Here is a 21639-nt window from a genome sequence, read left to right on the forward strand (position 1 = left end):
AATCCAGCTCTGTTGGCACTTAGATTACTCCAATTGTGCTGCATAGAGTTGAATTTTTTTTCAGTATGTAAAGGTATAAAATAAATAAATATTATTTAGTAATACCCCAATAAAAGTAAGTGAGCGGAGGTAATGTACAAAACAGTAACTTTTTCAAGTCTGAAATATGAATTGATTTCAATCCAGACATGTCTTTCATCTGTTTTAGCATTAAATTTAAAAGAAAGTTTGAATTTGAAATAAAATGAAAAATTCATAACTTTTAGAAGCAGCTGGCTGAACACAGGAGGAAACATACTGTAATTATGGTGACCTATCCATTATCACCTTATTACAGTGCCTTTTAGGCTTTGCTGGATCCCTCTCACTGACAAACACATTATACAGTAATTTTGCAAGGATTTACATGTCTGAGATACAACATGAAACAGAACTACAGCAATACCTTTAAAGGAAAGCATCCTTTTAAAAAGCACAAATATATTTTCATTCCTCTTTTTGTAAAAAAGAGAAGTGTCAAAATCAGGAGGATGAACTTAAAGAACTTAATATATTGTGGTAAGTTTGCAATCAACTGTGTTGAAGCCTTAAAGAACTAGACTCTTGGAAAGTGCAGAAAAGGTATTTCCATAGGTAAAAATGAAAATATATAATATCATTTTGCAATCCAAATGCCGTAATAAGTAATTTTAAATATACAACAGTATGTACATGAAAATTTACATCTGGAAAACACTTTTACAAGAGAAAAACAAGCAGTGGCAAAGAAAATCAGACCAGTTCAAAGAAGTCTAAGCTCAAGCCATCTTATGCAAAGAACACTGGGGGCTTGCAAGCCATAGTCTGGGAATCCCTGCTCTAAGACCTTTTTCAACAATTAATTCTTAGTAATTAACAGCTATGTTTGGGCAATATTTAAAGCAGTTAGACGGTTAGATTGTTCTAACTCCTAGAGAGTTAGATCTTTCAGTGAAACACTCAGGGTCCTAGACAATCCTTCTTCTATAAAATGCACTGTTTGACATTAACTCACCAATTTCTCCACACGGCCACTCATCTTACACACGTATGTGAGAATGGACCTATCTTGATTTTCAGAAGACATGAATAACTATAGCTCTAATGAAGCCAACTGAGTAAAAAAGGAACAGAAATTATTTTAAAAAATATTATTACATTTTTATGAGAAAGAAGGCTTTCTCTTATGAAAGAGGAGAAAAGGCTAAAAGAGAGAGAATGCAGGAAAAGTTGCTTAGCCCATAAATGCTTACCAAAACGAGAACGCATAATGGAGGACAAACCCAGCATTCGTAGGAATGGCTAAGATCACACAGGGAATTCTATCGTTTTCCTAGGATCTGTAACTTTTAAGGATGTGTTAAAATGAAAAGCCTGAAGTAATGGCATTGTTTTGCTATGCTCACCTGGCACTTTCTCCTTAAGGAGATTAATCATGAAGCATAAAATGTCTAGACTAAAGCAAAACTCTAAAAAGGCTTATAGAAGCAACTAGGAGCCTGGAGAGGTTAGCGCATGATCTGGAATTCTGTCAGGAGGATAAGCCGTGATGGGAACTAAGCCTGAGAAATATGGAACTGAGAATGGCATTTCAAAGTCTTACAAGCAAGTGAGGTCTAGCAGTTAAGTTCCTACATAACAGAATTATGTCTATCCCCAAAAGGTGACTGGTTCAGTCTGAAAAACAGAATATCTGAAAACATAGCTTCTGTTTGCAGGTGGTAATATTGAAGATTAAGATTACTGCCGGGGTAAAATAATCAGCAAGATCATGTCACCTTGCTTTGAGTTCAGCAAAAAAATGATGCTACTTCACTCCAGGTATGAAATCTGGAATAGTAAGCAGTCTGTAATAACTAAAGAATTTATTTTCCTACCAACTTTTTAATATCCTCACCCCAAAAAAACCCAACAGAAGTAGCATCATTAGAACAGAACTGAAGAATGGACTTCATAAAAACAATTTTATGAGAGGGCTCTGCCATTAGGGAGCATTAAGTAATATCAACCAGGAATAGCCCCCAAAGCAATGAACATACTAGCCAGGAGGGGCAAAGATTTAATGACTTACAGTTTGTAGGTCAACCTTCCTTAGTGCCTCAGTGCCAAACTGCTGAAACTCAGTCATTGAAAATGCTATTATAATGGGGTTGAAAATGTCTTTGAATCTCAGCAGGGAAGCACTTGAATCCACTTCTAAGCAAAACTAGCTAAAATTTATCAGAGTAATTTGATGACTGGAATTCTTCTGATCTGCGATAGGGAAAAGGAAGATTTCTCCAACTACACTTTATTGGTGATGATACAAGGTTAAAAAAAGAAAGAGGTTTCTAAGGACTGTATGTAATCAACTATCAAGCCAAACAATTCACTTTCTCATCTAATAGCCCCTATCTGTTCTGCAGTTTGTGTTTCAGCTATTCATATATGAATGGGACTGCAACGGCAACAACAAAAAATCAGTTTGTACATCTCCAGCTACAATGGAACTGCAATTTGACATTTTCAAATAGCTTAAAAAAGAATCAAAACAATATACTGTGAAAGCACTTGTTTTCCCCTACCATAAAAATGATCAAAAAGGATACAAATTATCTTGTGCTACAGCCTAAACGAAAAATTCTTAAGAACAATATGTTGGTAAGATTTCTTCTTTAAACTTACTCATTCCACATTTATATTTAACAAGATACAAAGTCAAAAGACTGGTATTATTATGATGAAAACTGAATTTAGTTAAGAAACCATAATGGCTTATATTGTGACCTTTCTGCGTGGTCACAGCACAAAGAGCTTTAAAATAAATCCCTACAGTCACCTTGTTGATAGGGCAAGACAAAAATAACCAAAAGGCGTCTTTTCTGAACACACTCTGAAAACATGGAAATACTGTCAAGGTACCTCCTTCATGGAACATCAGTTTAGATCTCCTACATGAAATGTTGTCAGCAAATTGCAATGATTAAGCAAATATAAAGGCCTCTGGCATTAGCAAGATTCAAGTTAGTATATGGGTAGAGTTTAGGTAACTAATGATTGCGTACAGAAAACAAATATGGTCATGAGGGAAAGGAGAGGAACTTAATCGTTATGCTCACAACTGAAATTTAATCAAATCTTAATTTCTCCCAGAAAATGTAATACATAGGCATTGCTTTTATTCATTTTGTATTAAATGTACATGACAGTTAAGTGCATTTTCTAGACACCATATCTCGACATATATATTGGAAAACAAAGACTGTCTGAACACTGTCAAAGCTTGAGATCCCAAGAGGAGGAAGATGAACTGGTAAAAAATACTTAAGGGTTATGCACTGTGTATTAAAGTTTTAAAGCTTTGGGATAGATGGAAGAGTAGCAGATGCAAAAAACAACAGGGGGCTGATTCTGTATCAAAGCCATAAAAATATACAGCCATTTTAATGGGCAATTATTCTTTGCATTTGTGCTCTGGTTTGAATTTGTATGAGAGTGCCATATGCCTCAAGAAAGGTGTGCCATCAAAATGGATGAGCGACTCTACCTCTCATCACGCCTAATCTCTCCTCCTCTGCACAAACTATCAGGTCATCTCCCATCAAAAGTTTTCAAATATTTTATGGTGAACAATTTTAATGCTACATCACGTTTGAATGAGTTTGTAGCAAATTTACTGCAAGGTAATTTAACTGTTAGAAAGGCAGGAAGACACATGTACACTAGTCCCACAGTTTAGGAGGATCCCTGTTGAGGAAGCATTTTAGAAGTGCTGGACAATAAATTAAAAATTAAGAGGTATAATTTGTAACACGCTGAGGAAGGCTGAAGAGAATAACCTATATCATATTAACTAAGATTTCGGGAACAGAATCAGGAATTTATCCTGATGTATCTTGTGTAGTGAGTTTTCACTGGACCTTAATAGTAATAAATAGTATTATTTGGCATTCTTTAGAAGAATTATAAAAACCGTGTTAAGGAGGATGCCTCTATATCTTTACATTTAAATACAAGGTCCAAAGTTCACTGCAACTAAAATTTGAGCTCCATTAATATAGCTTTTAACCTAAAAAAGGCTTTTAAATGAACTTATGTATATTTACATTCTTAAAATGTTAGAGTCAATATTTAGTACGTTCATAATGTTTAAAAATAACAAGCTGAGAAGATATTTTTTTCTCTGTCATATTTATTTTGTGAGAAGACTATCCCTAGGATCTAACTGTGAATTAACTGAATTCAAAGGATTTTTGCCATGAATCTCAAATACAGGCAGGACTGGGCCCCTCTATTTCTTTCATTCACAATATATTTATTTCTGAAACACTTTCTTGAAATTAGTGAAACAATCATTTCCTTGCCATTGTACCAAAATGCATGTCAATATTAGACTCTGTTGTTTAGGAATGAATAAATCTGCATTTTGGACAAACTGTTTCTTACAGGACATCCTCATTTGAAATGCATTGAAAAGGAAAACAAAAATCTCTAATTAATGTACAAGTCTAATCACCATTCTCCACATGGAAGAGTAATTTTTCACTGTTCATTTGCTCAGTTTAATCTCAAAACTGACATAACAGAAAAGCAATGGCCTATAAATCTGCTCTCATTTGTTTCTTTAATATTCATATTCCATTGAACTACATCTGCTTGTTGCTGCAGTCTATTACAACATGCAAAAATGTCGATAAAAATATTATGAAAGGCGAGATGTGTTTCTTCATGGCTCTGTGTGCCATTTATTTTGAAAAAAATAACAATAAATGGCTCATGGATCGTCCCTCAGTTTGCTGCATGCTGGGCGATTAGTGATTAATTACCTTGCTGCAAATTGACATGGCACAAGGAAATTGACACAGCCCTGATTAATTAACTTTTTATGTGAGACAGTTACTTACAAAACACTGCACACTGTAATTGAATCCCTTTACTCAACACTACGCATAAAGTTTCGAGTCAAATCCAAATTAGCCCAAAATTTCACTTAAATTTTGTGACACTTTATAATACAGTGAGCCCTGAAAGATTACATAAATATTTCTAAAAAGAGCAGACATTGAGAGCTGCCTTAAGATACCATTTTCAACTATTTCATCCCCACATGTAGGAAAAATAAAGATGGTAAGATTTTTCCACACCAAATCTCCAACATAACCAAATGCTCTCAAAAAACATATACAGTGTATTTCAGAAAAAAGCAACCTTCTATTTAAAGTAATTATTCTTATGTTAAATGGTAGGTAGACAACTAACTGGTGCAACAAAACTTGCTATTTGATTACCTTTATCTTAAATCTGCCTCCAAATCCAATTGATCTACTATTGCAACAATGACTCGCACATGCTGAACTCAGACTGAAATTTCCTTGTAATTCTTTTAAGTATGGCATTATTCTCTTTCTGTGCCATCCGTTGTTTCCTCTCCCCTAATATACAAATAAATAGACTACCACTGCAATTTACATATATTGATACCATTACATGCCAGGAATATTATTAACCTTTGGAGAAACATCATGATGCCAGAGCCCGGCAACTTTTTTTTTTTTTTTTTATCAGAAACTCCAGTATATCACATCCTTCTTATACTGGACCGAATACGTGGCCTCCTGAATCCCACAGACATTAAGGGATTGCTCTTAACACAAGAAACAAATGGAGGATGTGGAGGGATAAAAAAGAACAGATAAGATAATTGAGAATTGCAATTGATTAAAAAAAAGCTATGTAAAGCTATGTAATTACACAAAGACATAATATGTAATTATACAAGACTTTGAATAATAAGCAAATACTGTAATTGGTGATCAAATTACTTTTGGTGTACTTAATAACCAAATAAGGTTATGGCATACTTGATATCCCAATGAATAATCAACGTTTCACAGAAAAAACTACTAAAAAACAAGAAAAGCTCCGTTAATTAAAACAAACAACAAAATATCTAGATCGCAAAGGAAAAGAAACATTAGAGATCAGAGAAGCCCCAGCCGATCTTAAATGAACGGACAATCTTCAAATGTAGATGATCAAACTGATCACTAACTTGTCTTATACCAACTATGTTCCTGGTTTATGGACATCCAGAAGTTCCAAGCAAATGGAAAAATTCCCCTGTGTCTAGCTAAAACTACCATTTCCGAGGCAAAATAAAAAGGATATGGTTGTGGAAAACTAGACGTATAATAGCTCTACTGTGAAGAGATGCCAGAATTTAGTCATTTGATTGTTTATGACAGTCAATTATGTAGTGACAAAGAAGTTCTGCCTGAATGACACAATGACTCTTTAATAATGGGAAGGCTTAAAATCTTACGAAAGTCCATTAACATGTTTAAAAAAAAAAAGAAAAAAAAAGGGAAACTCTAATATAGCCTGTGATTTTTTCAGAATTAGAAGAAACAAAATTTACAACATCATCCAACATTACTGACATCTTTGATGCTCTGTATGTCTAAACTCATATGGGTTGTAGCCTGCCCTATAAATGCATGATTGCTCAGCGGCTTATGTATCCAAGGGAGTGAAACACAGCAGAACTACTAAGCTGTGAAAAAAGAACGCTGCCAAGTCTTTTCTTAGGCTGGGAACAACTTGGGCAGAAAGTGAGAGAAATAAAAACAGCTAGTTAATCTAATGAAATCCGTAAGAGAGAAATTACCAAAGAGACACACATGCAAAGAGTCACACAGATATTAAAAGTGTTAATATTACAAAAACACTACATGTGAAATACAGGTTAAGGAAGGATTTTCCTGGATATGACATGTTTTGAAGAGACATGTTTTAATAACAACTGTCAGACAATGCACGGAAAAGAGTGACACCAAAATAAGTCTTTGTTGAAATCAAATCTGACAGGCTAAGCTGAAAACCACTAAATTAACAACTTTCCAACTGCTTGACAGAATAACTTGAGATGTATGGTCAACTGTGGTAGCTTGACTACTAAAAATGAGTAACACAGTATCTAGCATGCAGAACTAATGTAACATCAGAAACCAGACAGTATAACTCCAAAGAATGAAATTTCTCCATAGAGGACTCTACAGAAAGGATATTATGTACAATAACATCATAGATCATGATGCAAAAAAATGCTAAATACAATTCTCGCTATTCAGCTGTGTACTGAGAGGAGTAAGACTAAGTCCTAACCATCCAGTTGTCCTAACAGACTGGTGAGTCATGAATACTGTCAGTGGCCAAGTGTAGTATCTCCATTAACAGGAAAACAAAAAGCTAAGTCACATCAGATTCATAAATGTCCTTGGTCAAACACGATCTTTATTATTTGAACTAAAGAACAGAGATAATCTCATGCAATTTAATAAAAAAAATGCAGTGCACTCCCTCCCAGTCACCTCCCACTACTCAAGTGCAGGATGGTGAATAAGTTAGCAAAAGTCAATGGTCCACAGTTTAGGATGTGTCTATCTTTATAATAGGCTTAAACATAGCGATTCACTGCATCATCATTAAACAGATTACACAAGAATGAGTACAAACAGCAAGGCACTTAAACGTTTATCTCAAGGAATGAAAGAACCCATATTTACAGATGCTGGACAACTACAGTACACTTACTGGTGTCTTACTGGTGATTTATTAGTCACCATTTAAGATACTGATGGACAGAAGGTAAAAGGACAATTGTCCTGAAAACAGCTACAGAAGAGTGATATGCCATGTTACAAAAATGAAAAAATGCTATAAGGAGAATTTCAGACGTTGCTATCAAAAAACCAAAAGATGCTAGATTTTCAACAGAAAAGCAGGCAAATCTGAAACATGGTTGTTTAACGAACGCCTTGAATGCCACTTGTTACTTTGCTGACTTGAAGAAACACATACCCCCTTAACACCACTAACTAAGAAAAATAGGCACAGGAAGCAAACTAGACACTAATTTCCACATCACTAGCTAAGACGACCATTGGAAAATAAGCTGTTTTCAGCAAAAGCAGCAGCCTCACAACAAAAAATACAAGGAAGCTGCAGACAGGTAGATTTTTATTAAGAAGCAGAAGGGTACTCACAACTTTCAAGGAGGTTTAGAAAATTTCTTTTTCATTCCATCCTAGACATCTACATAAGTTTCATCTTAACTATCTGTGCTGGTTCATAAATGTTCTTTATTAAGTATTATGGTACATCTACATTTCATCAGAGAGGAGAAGACCGCTAAAAGCAGTCACTGAAGAATTAGCTCACTGAAAATTCTGAGAAGTCTAATTTTGCTTTATAACGTAACTCTGTATCTGAATAACTGCTGAGAAAGCTGATATTGCAATTAACAGCATTAAGCATAAGCAGGATGTTCCTGTACTGAATCAATCTTCCAACATTTCTTTTAAGATTCTGAGAAAACGAGGAAACTATTGCCATGTACATTGAAGTTTACATAACTAACCTTTCCTCCAGCTGACAATAGTGTATTTGAACATTTGCAATAATATTTACAGCGTTTCAATATCTTATGGCTAAAAGGGCCTAATATAATCTCTTCTGCACTATCACACTGGTTTATCACAGACTTTACAGTACAAGAATTTCCTTATAATTACCTGCTTTTATATTAAAAACATATTTACCACGTTCAGCTGTACCTCCTGTAATGTCTCAGAGCAAAATCAGTATAATCATTCTATTAAAGATACTGAGAAGATACTCTTTCTTGACTGTGTGCAGTACCTACCTGGCCTGTCTATAGTACACTTTGTTTAAAGCATTCTTACTGAATTGCTGAATAAATTCCACAGTTAAATAAATATGAGTCAATAACACTTCTTGGTTTCCTATACTTATTGCCTTCTTGTATAGTTTGGGGATGTGCTTCCCAGGCTTCTTTTATGTGAATATTTTTGAGTAAATACTAATCCATTTTTCAACTGATGACTTAGATTCAAATTAAATACATATTTTGGAACAGATTACATTCAAATAAACAGCAGCCTACATAAATGAAACTGCTTTCAAAAGGAAAGAATTGTTTTCCTACAGCAAAACTAAAAACGTCTGCATAAATAGCCTTCGAGCTACTAAAACATTCAATTTTCAAACAGAAAAGGCTTTATAGAAGCAACCAAAATAGTGTTATATTCATGATCTCAGAAGTAAATAAAACCATTAGGACTTTATAATCTGGTTAGAAAACTCTACGTGCGTCACAAACAATCACTGTAGCCTATCTCCATTACGACACAAATGATATGATTTCCCAGGTCACCACACATTTTAACAAAGAGGAAGCTGGGAACAAGGACCAGCTTTTTGCATGTAATCTTAAATGTTTAAAAGGTATGGCACCAAATCTAGGCATTTCAATACTCCTCTGATATACATGTGCAGTCCTAACCATTCAGACTGCATTACAGAAAAGGTTTTCATCTTATCATCAGACATGACTGCTTCAGTTTGCTGTCTACAATTGAGTGGCACAGCTACGAGGGAATCTGAGTCCTTTAGCTAAATAGAAAAAGCTAGGATTGTAAAAATCAAAGTGCTGTAGAAAACTGTCTAATAACATGGCATAATTCACTTGATTTTTCAAGCCAAAGCATAAACTTGTAATTGTAGTTTTCAGAACTCCAACATGCAGAGGCACAGCATGAGCTTTTTCCCTGCACTGAACTAAAAGGCGATACAAAGCGACAGATTTTATCATAGGCATGCAGCCAACTGTGTGTAGTAATACTTAATAGCACTCTGCAGTATTTCCATTCAAAATCAGTATTTTATCACTGTAAAGATATTTTGAAAAATGAAACATGACCTTCAAAGAAAAAGTGTGTTCTTATTACAGGGAATGAACAACATGCATGACAGCTAAGGTCAGCTAAACCTCCATAAAATATGATTGTCTTACTCGGTAATATAAGGAAGGAAATCCAACTGCATTTAATATTTCAATAATGGCTTTTGATAAATTTATTTATATCTACCTCTTGTTGATTTCTAATAAAAATCTGTAACAATAAAATTCCTTACCATTCCTTACCTCCCACCCTGCCCATGTCTCTCATTCCTTCACATCTCTTTTTCTCTAAGTCTCTCCAGAAAACTCACTTCCAACATACCTGTCCTCCTTAGTACTTTCCTCAGGCGAGTGTTACCGCTTGATGACTGAAAATCCTTACTCCTTAAAAATAATAAATAATAATAATAAAAAAATCCAAACAAAAATCGTGTAACCAATAACAACGCTAAGCTTGTCTACGCAAACTCTTTTGTTCAAAACCTGGCCTCTGGTCCAATATAATGGGCCAAAACAGCATTTAAAAACCTTCCAAAGACATTTCAACAACAGATTAGACCAGTATTTTTCTCTGGAAGTGATACATGATTTCTCATTTTTTTTTACATTTACATTCAATATATGGAAAAACACACATGGAAAGCAATATATGGAAAAAAACACATGGAAAGCAATTAGCATATTTCCCTTTCTACTTCTTATCTGTGCCTTCTTTTTTAAACATTTGTATAAACTCAATAAACAGCATTTTCACATACAGACCAGGCAGGGCACTTTTCACACTATTCCTGCATTACCATCAGATGATTCTCTTCAATTTGTAAACAAAGGCAATGAGTTAATTCAGGAAGCACATTAAAAGATGGTTTGGCTCCTAAAAGATCAGTAATGACACTTCGGCAGCCTGGAAGTGATGTGTGTGACTGGTCTACTCAAATGTATTGACATTTCCCTTTGGGCAGGACTTTTGCACTGTTTCAATCAGGAAGGGAGAATGAACCTCAGCCCTACAGTGGTTAAGCTGGCTTATTCGCAGAATTCATTTGCAAAGGTACTCTTATCTTTTTAGATGAAGAAGCAATAAAGAGCAGACAAAACACAAACATGTAAATACAATCTACTAAAATATATTTTAATTCTGATGAGGTGACCTGCCATTCCATTTTCTATTATAAGAAAGCAGACCAACTTAACATCTTCCAAAATACCTGTTCCCCTCAGTCCTTTCCTCAGGTGAGTGTTACCAACTTGATGACTGAAAATCCTTACTCCTTAAAAATAATAAATAATAATAAAAATCCAAACAAAAATTGTGGAACCAATAACAACGCTAAGCTTGTCTACGCAAACACTCTGAATTTAGAGCAGTCTATCCCACCTCCAGTGCCTCTGTTTATGCTGCATATTCAGACCAGAAGATTTTGGGAGCAGAGCCCATTGTTTTCATGCTCGTCTAAAGAAAATTGTTGGCACTAGACAAACTAGTAGGAATTTTGCTTAACATACAGTTTGCAGAAACCTGTTTACATTTAGTTTGCAATTACTGTAACATAGGCAAATTACTGACACCAAATGAATGCTTATTCTTTAAACTATTTCTGAACCATATACCAGTTCAAAATGGCAGGCTTATTAACTAGTCTCTTCCCTACCAATAACAGTAAACCCAAACCAAACAAACTAATAAAAAACAAATCAGAACAAATTCATCATTGTTGTCATTACAGTAAAGTCAGTACAGGTCAATTCAGACTGAATATGGTCAATCATGTCTACAATACGAAAACCAGAAATGGATACATCAACTGCCAGGAGCACCTAAACTTAAGCTGCATGGAGTCTCAAGGTAATACTATCCTAGTATTTTCATCATTACGATATAACTTTCAGGTAATCGTATGTGAATTACAAGTTAAACCTGAAAAAATGAACTAAATCAAGATTTCTTAATTGAATGTTTCCACTAAAGATGCTGCTCAGAAGTGCACTTTACATCACCTTTTTAAAATTTGTGTTTTCCCCATGTAATCTTTTTGGCACTGAAAATATCCCAGAACATACTATAAACATCAAAGATCTTACTTCAATCCATTAGTAATGCCACAGAAAAACACAACCTGGAATGTCCTCTTTGAAACAGGAATCATGAAAATAGTTTCATGCAATACTTTCAGGTAGTTCACTAATACTCCTATGCCATTTAACCTCTTTCTAAGCCAGGATATTCTATAGATATATACAGGCATTACTTAATTTTAATTTCTGTAGCACAACAAGTCCTCATAGAGACTATCTAGTATCCTACTGTTGGATGTGGAATTTATACTTAGTATTTATGATTTTCCTCATTTATTCCGTGCACATCAACAAAGTCCTGCACTACTCACAGAAACAATTCCTCGCCTATAAGTCAAAATAAAACACTGACAGAAAAAAAATCTTTTCAAAAAAAGTAAATACACCTATCATATAAAAACGTCTTGATAAGTCATTTTAATAGAGACTATACATAAAAAAGCAAAATTCCCCTATAACATAATTTATCCTTTAAGCTTCTGCTTTAGATTTACTTCACCACTGGCCTGTAATGGATAACTTAGACTCATTAGCACAGTTCAGGAAGATTTCTAATGTGGGCTCTAAAGTAATGGAATGCATTTTCCTGATTTGCTTTAAAAGAACTTAAGCATTAAAAATAATTCCTGTCAAAAATGTTACAAGACCAAGGGTTTCCAGGGAATTTTCTGAAACAACTGCCTTCCCACCTTTCAAAAACATCTTATCTTTGCCTTGTTGTTTTCTGGTTGCTCATAAGCTAAAATCCCAGGGCAACATAGTTTATTGTTTTAATATCTGTCTGACGCAAAGCAAAAGTATTCTCTGGTGAGTGCTTATCTGTCATATGTATTTCTGTGAAAGGAATATCAAGACAAATAAGATGTTCTGGGGCATATCATGGGATTATGGATTTGGCACTGACATAATTCTGTTTAAAAATAGTCAAAAAGATAAATACAAAAAATATTATCTACATTGATATTTTGAGGATGGGAACTTGAAGAGCACTGAGTTTTAAATATTTCAGTTAAAAATAGTTTACGCTGTTTATTTTAGTATGACTAGTCCACAAATGGGACAAAAAAAAAAAGAGAGGGAAAAGAATATTCATAATGGAAACAGTTAAAACAATAGAATTCTATTCTAATGATACAATGGACTGTGAACTTACTTTGTATTAATTAAACTCAATGTAATGGTATTTTCCATACTGAAATGAATAACCAGCGATCTGGAAATTCATTTAGACCATTAGGTTAATTACAGAAATTGATGGAGGTTTTATCAGACAATTGCATAAAGAACAAGAACAATGTGGGACTGATTTATAAGCATTTGTACCACCTAAATCATTTTTGCCAAATTCCACTACTACTACTTACAAAATTGCTATCGATTTATCAATTAAAAAATAGGCTGTCAACTCCATTTGCCCTTGTGTATGATAAAATAGAATAAATGAATATCTGACTTTTGCATTTCATATTTTTCTTCTTTTAATTCTATCATGTTATTGCAATATTAAAGATCTATTTAGTTTTAATCAACAATGAAAATTCATGGAAAAAGACCATGTGTATTTTGGAGCCCATAAGTATGTTTGCTGAAGATGAAACAACTCTAACATTTAGAATATGTGACACTGACACAAAACTGACATCATTTTCAATTGTACTGTTATTGAAGTTGGGGCAAAATTTGCTTTTACAGGACACGCAAAACATTTGGGAAATACTGGCACTCATTTGTGCAATATTCTGAATAATGGCATGTAGCAATTTAGTGTTTTACCATATGTTAGCTATTCAGAGCAGTGAACTGTCCTCTAATACATGCTCAGAACGTCTACTAATAGTATAGGAACAGCTTACACACCTGCTAACTCAAATATCTTCATTTTTTACTTGGAGATAAAAAAACAAAGCCTAAAAGTACCTAGCTTCAATCAAACTTTCACCAAAATCAGCACGATTTCTCCCGCTGCCTTCCATAGGATCCGAGTACGCACAACGGGTAAACTTTTGAAAAATGGGCTGCACTGCTGGTGGCTGGCTTCCTTGCTACAGCAGCCACTGCTCAGCGAGCCTGCGCGCGTTGAGCGCCCACGGTTCCTAGTGGCAGATGCATTTCCACGCCATGAAAGGGCAGGGGAGGTTTTCAAGAGAACAGAGCAAGGCTCTTCACGGAGGCACGCGGCAGGAGGAGAGACAACAAACAGACTGAAACGAGAGGTTTCCACTAGATACAAGGGAAAAGCTGTCCACTCTCAGGACATTCAAACATTGGAACAGATTACCCCAGAGAGCTGTGCAGTCTCCGTCCTCAAAGGTGCCCTGAAAAACCTTGTTCTTCCAACCTGAATTATTCTATAAGTCTATGACTTCTCATCTTCCTTCTTCTCCATGTTTTGGCACCTCAGTTCTGGCTCCAATTAACTTCTATTTCATTCACATTATCAAGCACCTCTACATTATAGACAAATGGGGAGAACAGACACTTAATAGTTTTAAAAAGTCCTTGCATAAATTCAGATTAATATTTTTGCTTTTTTAACCTTACATACTCTGCTATATTACTGCCCTTTGAAGGACAGTGACACAGATATTCACAAACAAAACTTTTTCTTCATTTAAATCTTCCTTTGGTCCAGCAGGGATGTTCTCACAGATCCTGTTCTTCAAATGGCTTCACTTTGGAAACGTCCCAACATTTTTCTGGTTATATTTCTTATTAACCATCACATAGAAATTTCTTCAGTATTTTAAAATTTCCTGTAGAAGCCACTAGTCTAAAGCAGGTGGGGGCAAAAAACGGCTTGTCAGTTACACGTGGCCAAATTCTTTGATCCATTAAGTTTCAGTGTAGCAAAGCTGAGGTATCATGGGCCTCCAGGAAGCTTCCAGTGAAACCTTACTTCCCCTCTGGGTCTCAGTGTCCTATAGTCTTTATTTTCTAGATATATCTCTTTCCAGTCCTTGTCTATTTTCTGCATTAGGATGACGATGATGAAAGGTTTAACTGAAACCAGTCTATTCCTGGGACACCAAAGCTATGGGAAACTGCAGTAGCTGAGCTGAGGCCAAGAGCTTCCTTACTTTGGTTATCAGAGTAAGGCAAATAACCTGCCCCACCAAGGGGCACATTTGCATACTGAATCCATGCTTTCTACATAACAAATTATCTGTTCCCAGAATATATGTGCAAATGAAAAGCTGATCCAGGTCCCATCATCTGCTTCAGCATAAGAGAACAGATGAGGCACGAGAGACTATTGCTACTGATTTGTTCCACTGCTTGCAGAAGAAACAGCTCATTTCTTTCTGCATTATGCATAGGGCCAGAAGCGATAGGAAGAAGCAGAGCTATCTTTCCATCTCCTGACATATTCAGAGGTGTAACTAATCACTGTACTGGGAAATGTGATACATAAAATATTTCCTGGGGAAATGAAACAAACCAGGAGGGAAAGGGCAGCTCCAAGAGATACACTCTTCTTTCTGGCTAGCTCAAGAAATGGGGAAGAAGTGTTAAGAGCCAACTCAAAAGTGGCCAATAAAATTAGAAGTCCAGAAGCTAAGCGAGAAATAAAGCTAGCCAAATTAAGAAAAAGACATTTTACAACCATGGTTCATTCCTTCCTTCCTGACAGAAAGCAACTTAAAAACAAAACATGAGCAGTCAAAGTAAAGAAGACATTGCTCCAAATGGAGACTATCCTTTTCCAAATACCTGAAGATGCTTAAGTGCCATTAGCATATAATGAAATCCAAACCTCTCAGACAGCTTGGAAAATCTCAGCTGGCTCTTCCATTTACTTCAAATGACACAAATTTGAAATCTCTTAATTCTTTCATTGTAAGTTTTTCTGAAATATTACACAGTAACAATAATGGCAACAACAGAATACATGATTAATAAATTACTGAAATATGAGGATTACAATACTGTTGTCTATGTGGGATAACAATGGTATAAATATTAGTCTCCCAGAGGTTAATGTTGATTTATCAGTTTTCATTTCAATATTTCAAATCAAACATGGAGGGCACAAGATCTTTAAAATAATAAAAGAAAGAAAATGAGCTGAGATAAAACTCGAGCTCTATTCCTATTCAATTCTTATTAGAATTTCTTATAGAAATGGAGTGATTTTATATCTTTATTGAAATTTTTTTAATAAGGAGAAATAAAAAAAAAAACTAATTACAATGAACTACAATCATTAGTAATTGTAATAATTTCGTATTAGTAGGAGTTGTGACCCTGTAGGGGAAACTACATTTTGACAATATGAAATACTACTCATAATTAAAAAAAACAATCATGACTTGCAGACCTGCAGATTCAACAAAAGTGCAATAATTTCTACTACAAGAACCACCGGCAACCTCTGTTATGGAACTCTGTATTACACATTGCCCAATGGGAGGCAGAAAGGCAAAGTCTGTTTTCTTATGTATTTGACATAATTAAAAACAAGCAGGTGTTTGTCAGGATGTTGTTATTCAAGATGCAGCCCTGCAAAATAAGATTGTTCAAAGGGATTGACTCTTGAGAAATGATGAAAACAGACAAGTAAAGAGCTTAGTTTAACTATACAATGACTATCTAGGAATTTAGTAACAGTGGAAATACAGTAAGATGTAAACAGCAACCACAGAAATAAATTTTTTAGGGTGAAACACAGTGATATAATAGGAGCAACAGGGTACACTTAAGAAAGGTTTTATTTAGAATAAATTACAGAAAACACTCCCCTCCATCTCCACCCCCCACAAAAGTTAACAGTGAGACGAATCAGATGTTTGGATAATGTTTTAGGGAGAGATGCAACTGTTTGCTGCATTAAAGATAAAATGGAATAATAAACTAAAAATCTACTGTAGGGAACAATCCCCTTTTGAGTTATACAATAATTACTTCCTCCCTACCTTACCACAAAGATAAAAAAAAATCCTGCTTGGGAAAAGTGGCATACTACAAAATATTCTTGGAAGCAAATTCAAATTTCATTAATAATTTCAGTTCCAATTTAAAACACTTCATATACTTCATTACTTTACTATGCATTCCTGATTTAGAAGTATCTTACATATTTATACTGTAAAAGTGGCAGCTGCAGGGATAATACTGTTCAGAGACTTAAAAGAGTTACATGACTGTAGAGCTGATCACTTTGGAACTCCTTGGTCCTCATTCCTGGTTTTAATTAGTAAGAGAAATTAATTAATTCAACAGTCCAAAGATGTCTTAAAAGAGCAGAATTGCATTCTACAGTGAATACAATCTTCATAAAGAGCATATCAGATAATGTTGCTAAATCAGATGATGTAAAAAAGTTTTCTTTATAGAGAACCACTAAGAATCCCCAGAAAATGCTGCTGTTCACTCTAATGCAGTAAGCAGCAGTGAAAAGGATCTTCTATACCACAACAAGCAAAAGACGTTCTTATTGATTGGTTTTCAGACATTTTTGTTTCCAAGAATCATTTCAACAGTCACTACATGGAACATGGTGATTTTATCATCTTTGGACACTTCAGCCATCTCACCCATAAAATAATCACAATTACTCCTTTTTCATTCAGATACTTCTTCATCAGACTGGATTTCAGAAGTGGTATCAGTGTTACCATCAATATGATCTGTAACTCCAGTTTTGCACAGAAAAATGGCGGCAGGCACGGTCACGGTCACCTTGGCTTTGCTATTTTTATTAGGCCAGCTTCTCATAAGGCAAAATACCCCCCTTTGCACAGAGTCTCTTTTCTTCTGTAAAAGAAAAGCTCATATCCATTTTCTTCCTGCTACAATCAAATGGCTGGCAAGGTATAAGACTTTTTGGTTATTAATTCCAAATTATGACCAGAAGGGAATACTTACTTCGAATTAATCTTCTACACAAAATACAGAGTGCACAACAGTACTGGATTCCAAAAAATCTCAGTGTTACTGTACAACTTTTGACCATTACTGTAGAACAGTGCAATAGTACATTTTCTGTCTTTTTTTTTTTTTTTTTTTTTTTTTAAGAAAAAACACTTTGAGATGCAAATAAAAATACCGGATTATCTGTTAGCATTACTTACACACGCTTATAAATGTCACATTTACCTTAACAAGAGCTATTGGGAAAGTTTACAATTTTAGGGGGCTTCATTCACATTCAGGTGCTTTTGTCACAAAACGAGAAATAGAGCGGTAACACTAGCTTACTTGTGGATGTGTATACTAGTGAACTGGGGGCACTGTACACGGGAGATCCCTCCTGGTTTGCCTGGCACAGCAGCACCCTGCCTACAAGAAAGAGAGAGAGAGTGGTATCTGGTTTTGGAACTACACCTGCATTTTCATCTCAAAACAGAAATACAGCCGTAACTGGAGCAGGGCAGTGCAGCAGGGCCACTTCTTGCCCTTTCCCTTCCAAACCCAAAGAGCCCCCACGAACACGTACGGTTTGACATTTTAAAAAGCAAGGCAGCGACATCCCCCCGCCACGAGCGCCCCGGGCCGCGCGGGGAGTCCGAGCACCCCGGGCCCGGCCGCCGCGGCTCTCGCCCCCTCGTCGCCCCGCGGCTCGGCGGCAGAAGCCGCCCAGAAGCTCCGGCGCCCGCCCGCCCGCCCCCGCCGGCTGCCCGCTTCCCGCCTCCCTGAGGGGAGGAGCGAGAGGCTACGCGAGCGACCGCGGCCCGGAAACCAGCCTGCAAGGCTCACGGGCACAGACGTTAGGACAGGCACGGTCTCAGTTATAGTACTTAAATTAGCACACGGGAAATCACGTATTACTAATACTGGTGAAGATTTCAGTACTTTTTGCTTGAATGAGGGATACATGAACACAATCTCCCTTCCAGGATATAAGCTGAATTCAGGATTAAAAACAAAATGAAACATGAGAAAATAAACCATTAAAAAAAAAAAAAAAAAGCCAAAAAGCTGTGAAGAGTAATAACCAAAATAATATAAAGCAAGGCTTCTGTGGTGCATTTTCGTTTTGAAGAAATGACAAGAGTTTAGGTTATTTCCTGTTTTTTAAATGAATTTAAATCTATGGTCTCATGATTTCAGCATCATTCCCAATAACTATGTCTTAGCACTCTAAGCTGAACGTCGACTGAAAACTGATGCGAGGCAGAAACAGCTGTGCTTTCGCACTAGGAAGAACCTTCACCGTTTCAGGAACACAGGCCACCAGGAAGACCAGGTAGTGCTACATCTTTTTCTTGCAGATACATACACGTACTTCAAGCTCTTAGGATTTGTGAATCACACAGTGTCATAAATACTAAACTTACTTGAAAAATTTTGACACGTTAAGAAAAGTTTTGCATTAACTTACAAACCGTACCATTACACAGATTTGAGACAACTACAATTTCGAAAGGATGACAAGACTATGACAAATGGTAGGCATATTTCCCATACAGAATTCAAATAATTAACAAGAGCAATCCTCAACTTGTATCAGTTACCAGACCAACGTTCTTTCAAAATATGTTTTGAAATATTTTCCATCATTAACCCTTAATTATTACTTGCAGCTGTCAGTTGAAGAAGATATACAGGAAATACTGAAAGAAAATAATTCTTATGATCGAGGCAATTTAGCTAAGTCGAAGTATTAGAAATCTAATGAAAGGTAACATTACACTTCTAACCTTCCCAGACCACAGCACACACTTAACAGAATTTGGAGATGCTCACTTTTTTTCAGTCATCCACTACTAATCTGAAAGGCAAAACAAACTAAAAAAATATTTTTTTTTAACTTAAGAACATATATAGCTCACTATATCCGTATTGGAAAAAATAAACAAATTTACTCTCCCCTCCCTTCCAAAAAAATCTGCAAGTGGAAGCTGCTAAATAAATGAACCTGTGGAAACCCTAATGGCAAGCATCATTTTCAGGCTAGTAAATAATCAAAAAACCTGTAAACAAACTTGACAGTGAGAACACGTACATTGGAATATGGATTTATTTAACACCAAAGATGCTTCAAAACATGTGCTACTGCAGAAGCCTGGAAATTAAAGTGAGTTGAAGATATAAAGGAGTTCATCCCACTAAGTGGGATGCAAAAAGTAAAGAAATTATTAAAAATATTAATTTACGGTAGCTTTTACAAATATTTTAACTATAACGACTTCAAGTAAACTTAGTGAATACAAAGAGATTTTTTTTTTAAATTAAGGGTTGTACTTTATTTGTATTATTAAACCTAAATTAACTTCTAGACAACCCTTTACTTGTTCCATGGCATACAGTTAAAAGTGTTTTACTAATCTTGGTACCTAACATTTGCATTAAAATTTTTCTGATTTCATCTCACACAAATCTAACTTTTGTTACGCTAATTTTCTAATTTCTAAAGAAAATACTTCAAAATGGATTCTCTTCATCCATGCTATTAGAGTGTATTTAAGTGGTTGCACTGAGCTTTCTAACTATATTTTGACATTCTGCCTTTGAATTTGTACAGTAGCTTAACACAAACACATAAAACATTCTATTAAGTTTGAAAAATACGGAACTTTTTAAGTCTACTTTAGTAAGAAAAGATTTCTGCTGCAGCTCATTCTGGTGTTAAAAATATTTAAATTGCAATTAATACAACTGGGGAAAGATTAAATTATTTACAATAAGATCTGTATAAAACTCAGAACACTGAAACAATTTATAAATTCCCAATAGAAAAAATGTTATTTTTCCTCTAGAATACTAAATTCTAGCATGACAGAATGAAGGTTTTTTTAAGAAAGCAGATTTTAGTATAAAGTTCTTGCTGTTACTGTTCAAAAAGTAATTTAATAATATCCATGGAACTGATGAACTTCAAAAAATTGCAGTCATGCAAGAGTTCATCTTTAATCCTGCAATTTCTTCAGTACCAGAACACTTTAGGGCAGTATTTCCTCATTTAGGACAATCTCCATGTTTTTTTGCTTTTCTCTAATACAAGCATTTACCTATTTGGTCACAGAAAGCAGATGTCTAGAGATACAGGGTGTCAGAAACACTCTCCTTACTCCCAAAGTCAGGCAGATAGGGACACTAGTGGCGAGTGTCCGTAGCTGTAGAGCGTATTCCCTCCAGGGGTGCCGGCTGGCTCCCGGGAGCGCCGTGGGCAGAGCTGCGGCAGGCGGGACTTGGAGCCCACCATGCCACCACGTGCCACCGGAGCTGGGCCGGCCACACGCCTCCCGCTCCCAGGAGGCATAGAGATGCCACCACATGCCACCAGAAGAAGGCACAGATTCTTCCAGACTGATCCACTGCCCATCCTTGGGTTACACGACAGCACCATGGACGAGAACATACTTTTCAAGACCAAAAAAATATTTGCATTCTTACTTCTCTTCCCGCAATGTTTTATCCTACAGCCCATGATTAAGACTATCCTGTTTGCTTAGGTCCTCTGTTGAAGCACTGGAGTTACTCTGAAGAAATCCTTACTCTGAGAGTATTCAAGAAAGTGAGGAAAATGATGGGAAGTTGTTCACGTAGACTAGGAAAATTTCAGTTCCCAATGGTTTTGAGAGATTTGAGTACGAGTATTTTTCTGAAATTTTTTCATACTTTTCAAAATGAGTCTTTCTGGGCATAGTTCTTGGCATATTTATATAGGTTGAGCATGAGCATGAGCAGAAATGTCAATATACTAGTGATGATCTTATCAAATACTCATGGGGACATACAAGAAAAATGACAAAGCTTATCATATTTCTTAATGCCCAGATAACTAATAAGAAGTAAACAAACAGACCAGGAACTCTCTGAAACTGCATCAACAATGGGAAGACTCAATAAATGATATCAGG

The 21639-nt window shown here is 35.7% G+C and overlaps 1 protein-coding gene across 2 annotated transcripts in view; it reads right to left on the reverse strand.

Annotated features, from left to right (window-relative positions):
• RBFOX1 (RNA binding fox-1 homolog 1) overlaps positions 1-21639 on the reverse strand; it is a 295192-nt gene that overhangs the window by 52544 nt on the left and 221009 nt on the right. The window contains exon 10 of one of the 2 annotated variants that reach the window (XM_026068551.1): positions 18035-18115. The exons of the other annotated variant lie outside the window; for it this stretch is intronic. Coding sequence (XP_025924336.1) covers positions 18035-18115 — 81 coding nt within the window. The remainder of the gene's footprint in view (positions 1-18034; positions 18116-21639) is intronic. 2 annotated transcript variants of the gene reach the window in all.

This window comes from Apteryx rowi, unplaced genomic scaffold (genome assembly GCF_003343035.1).
Source record: "Apteryx rowi isolate R43461 unplaced genomic scaffold, aptRow1 scaffold_105, whole genome shotgun sequence".
Taxonomy (NCBI): Eukaryota; Metazoa; Chordata; class Aves; order Apterygiformes; family Apterygidae; genus Apteryx; species Apteryx rowi.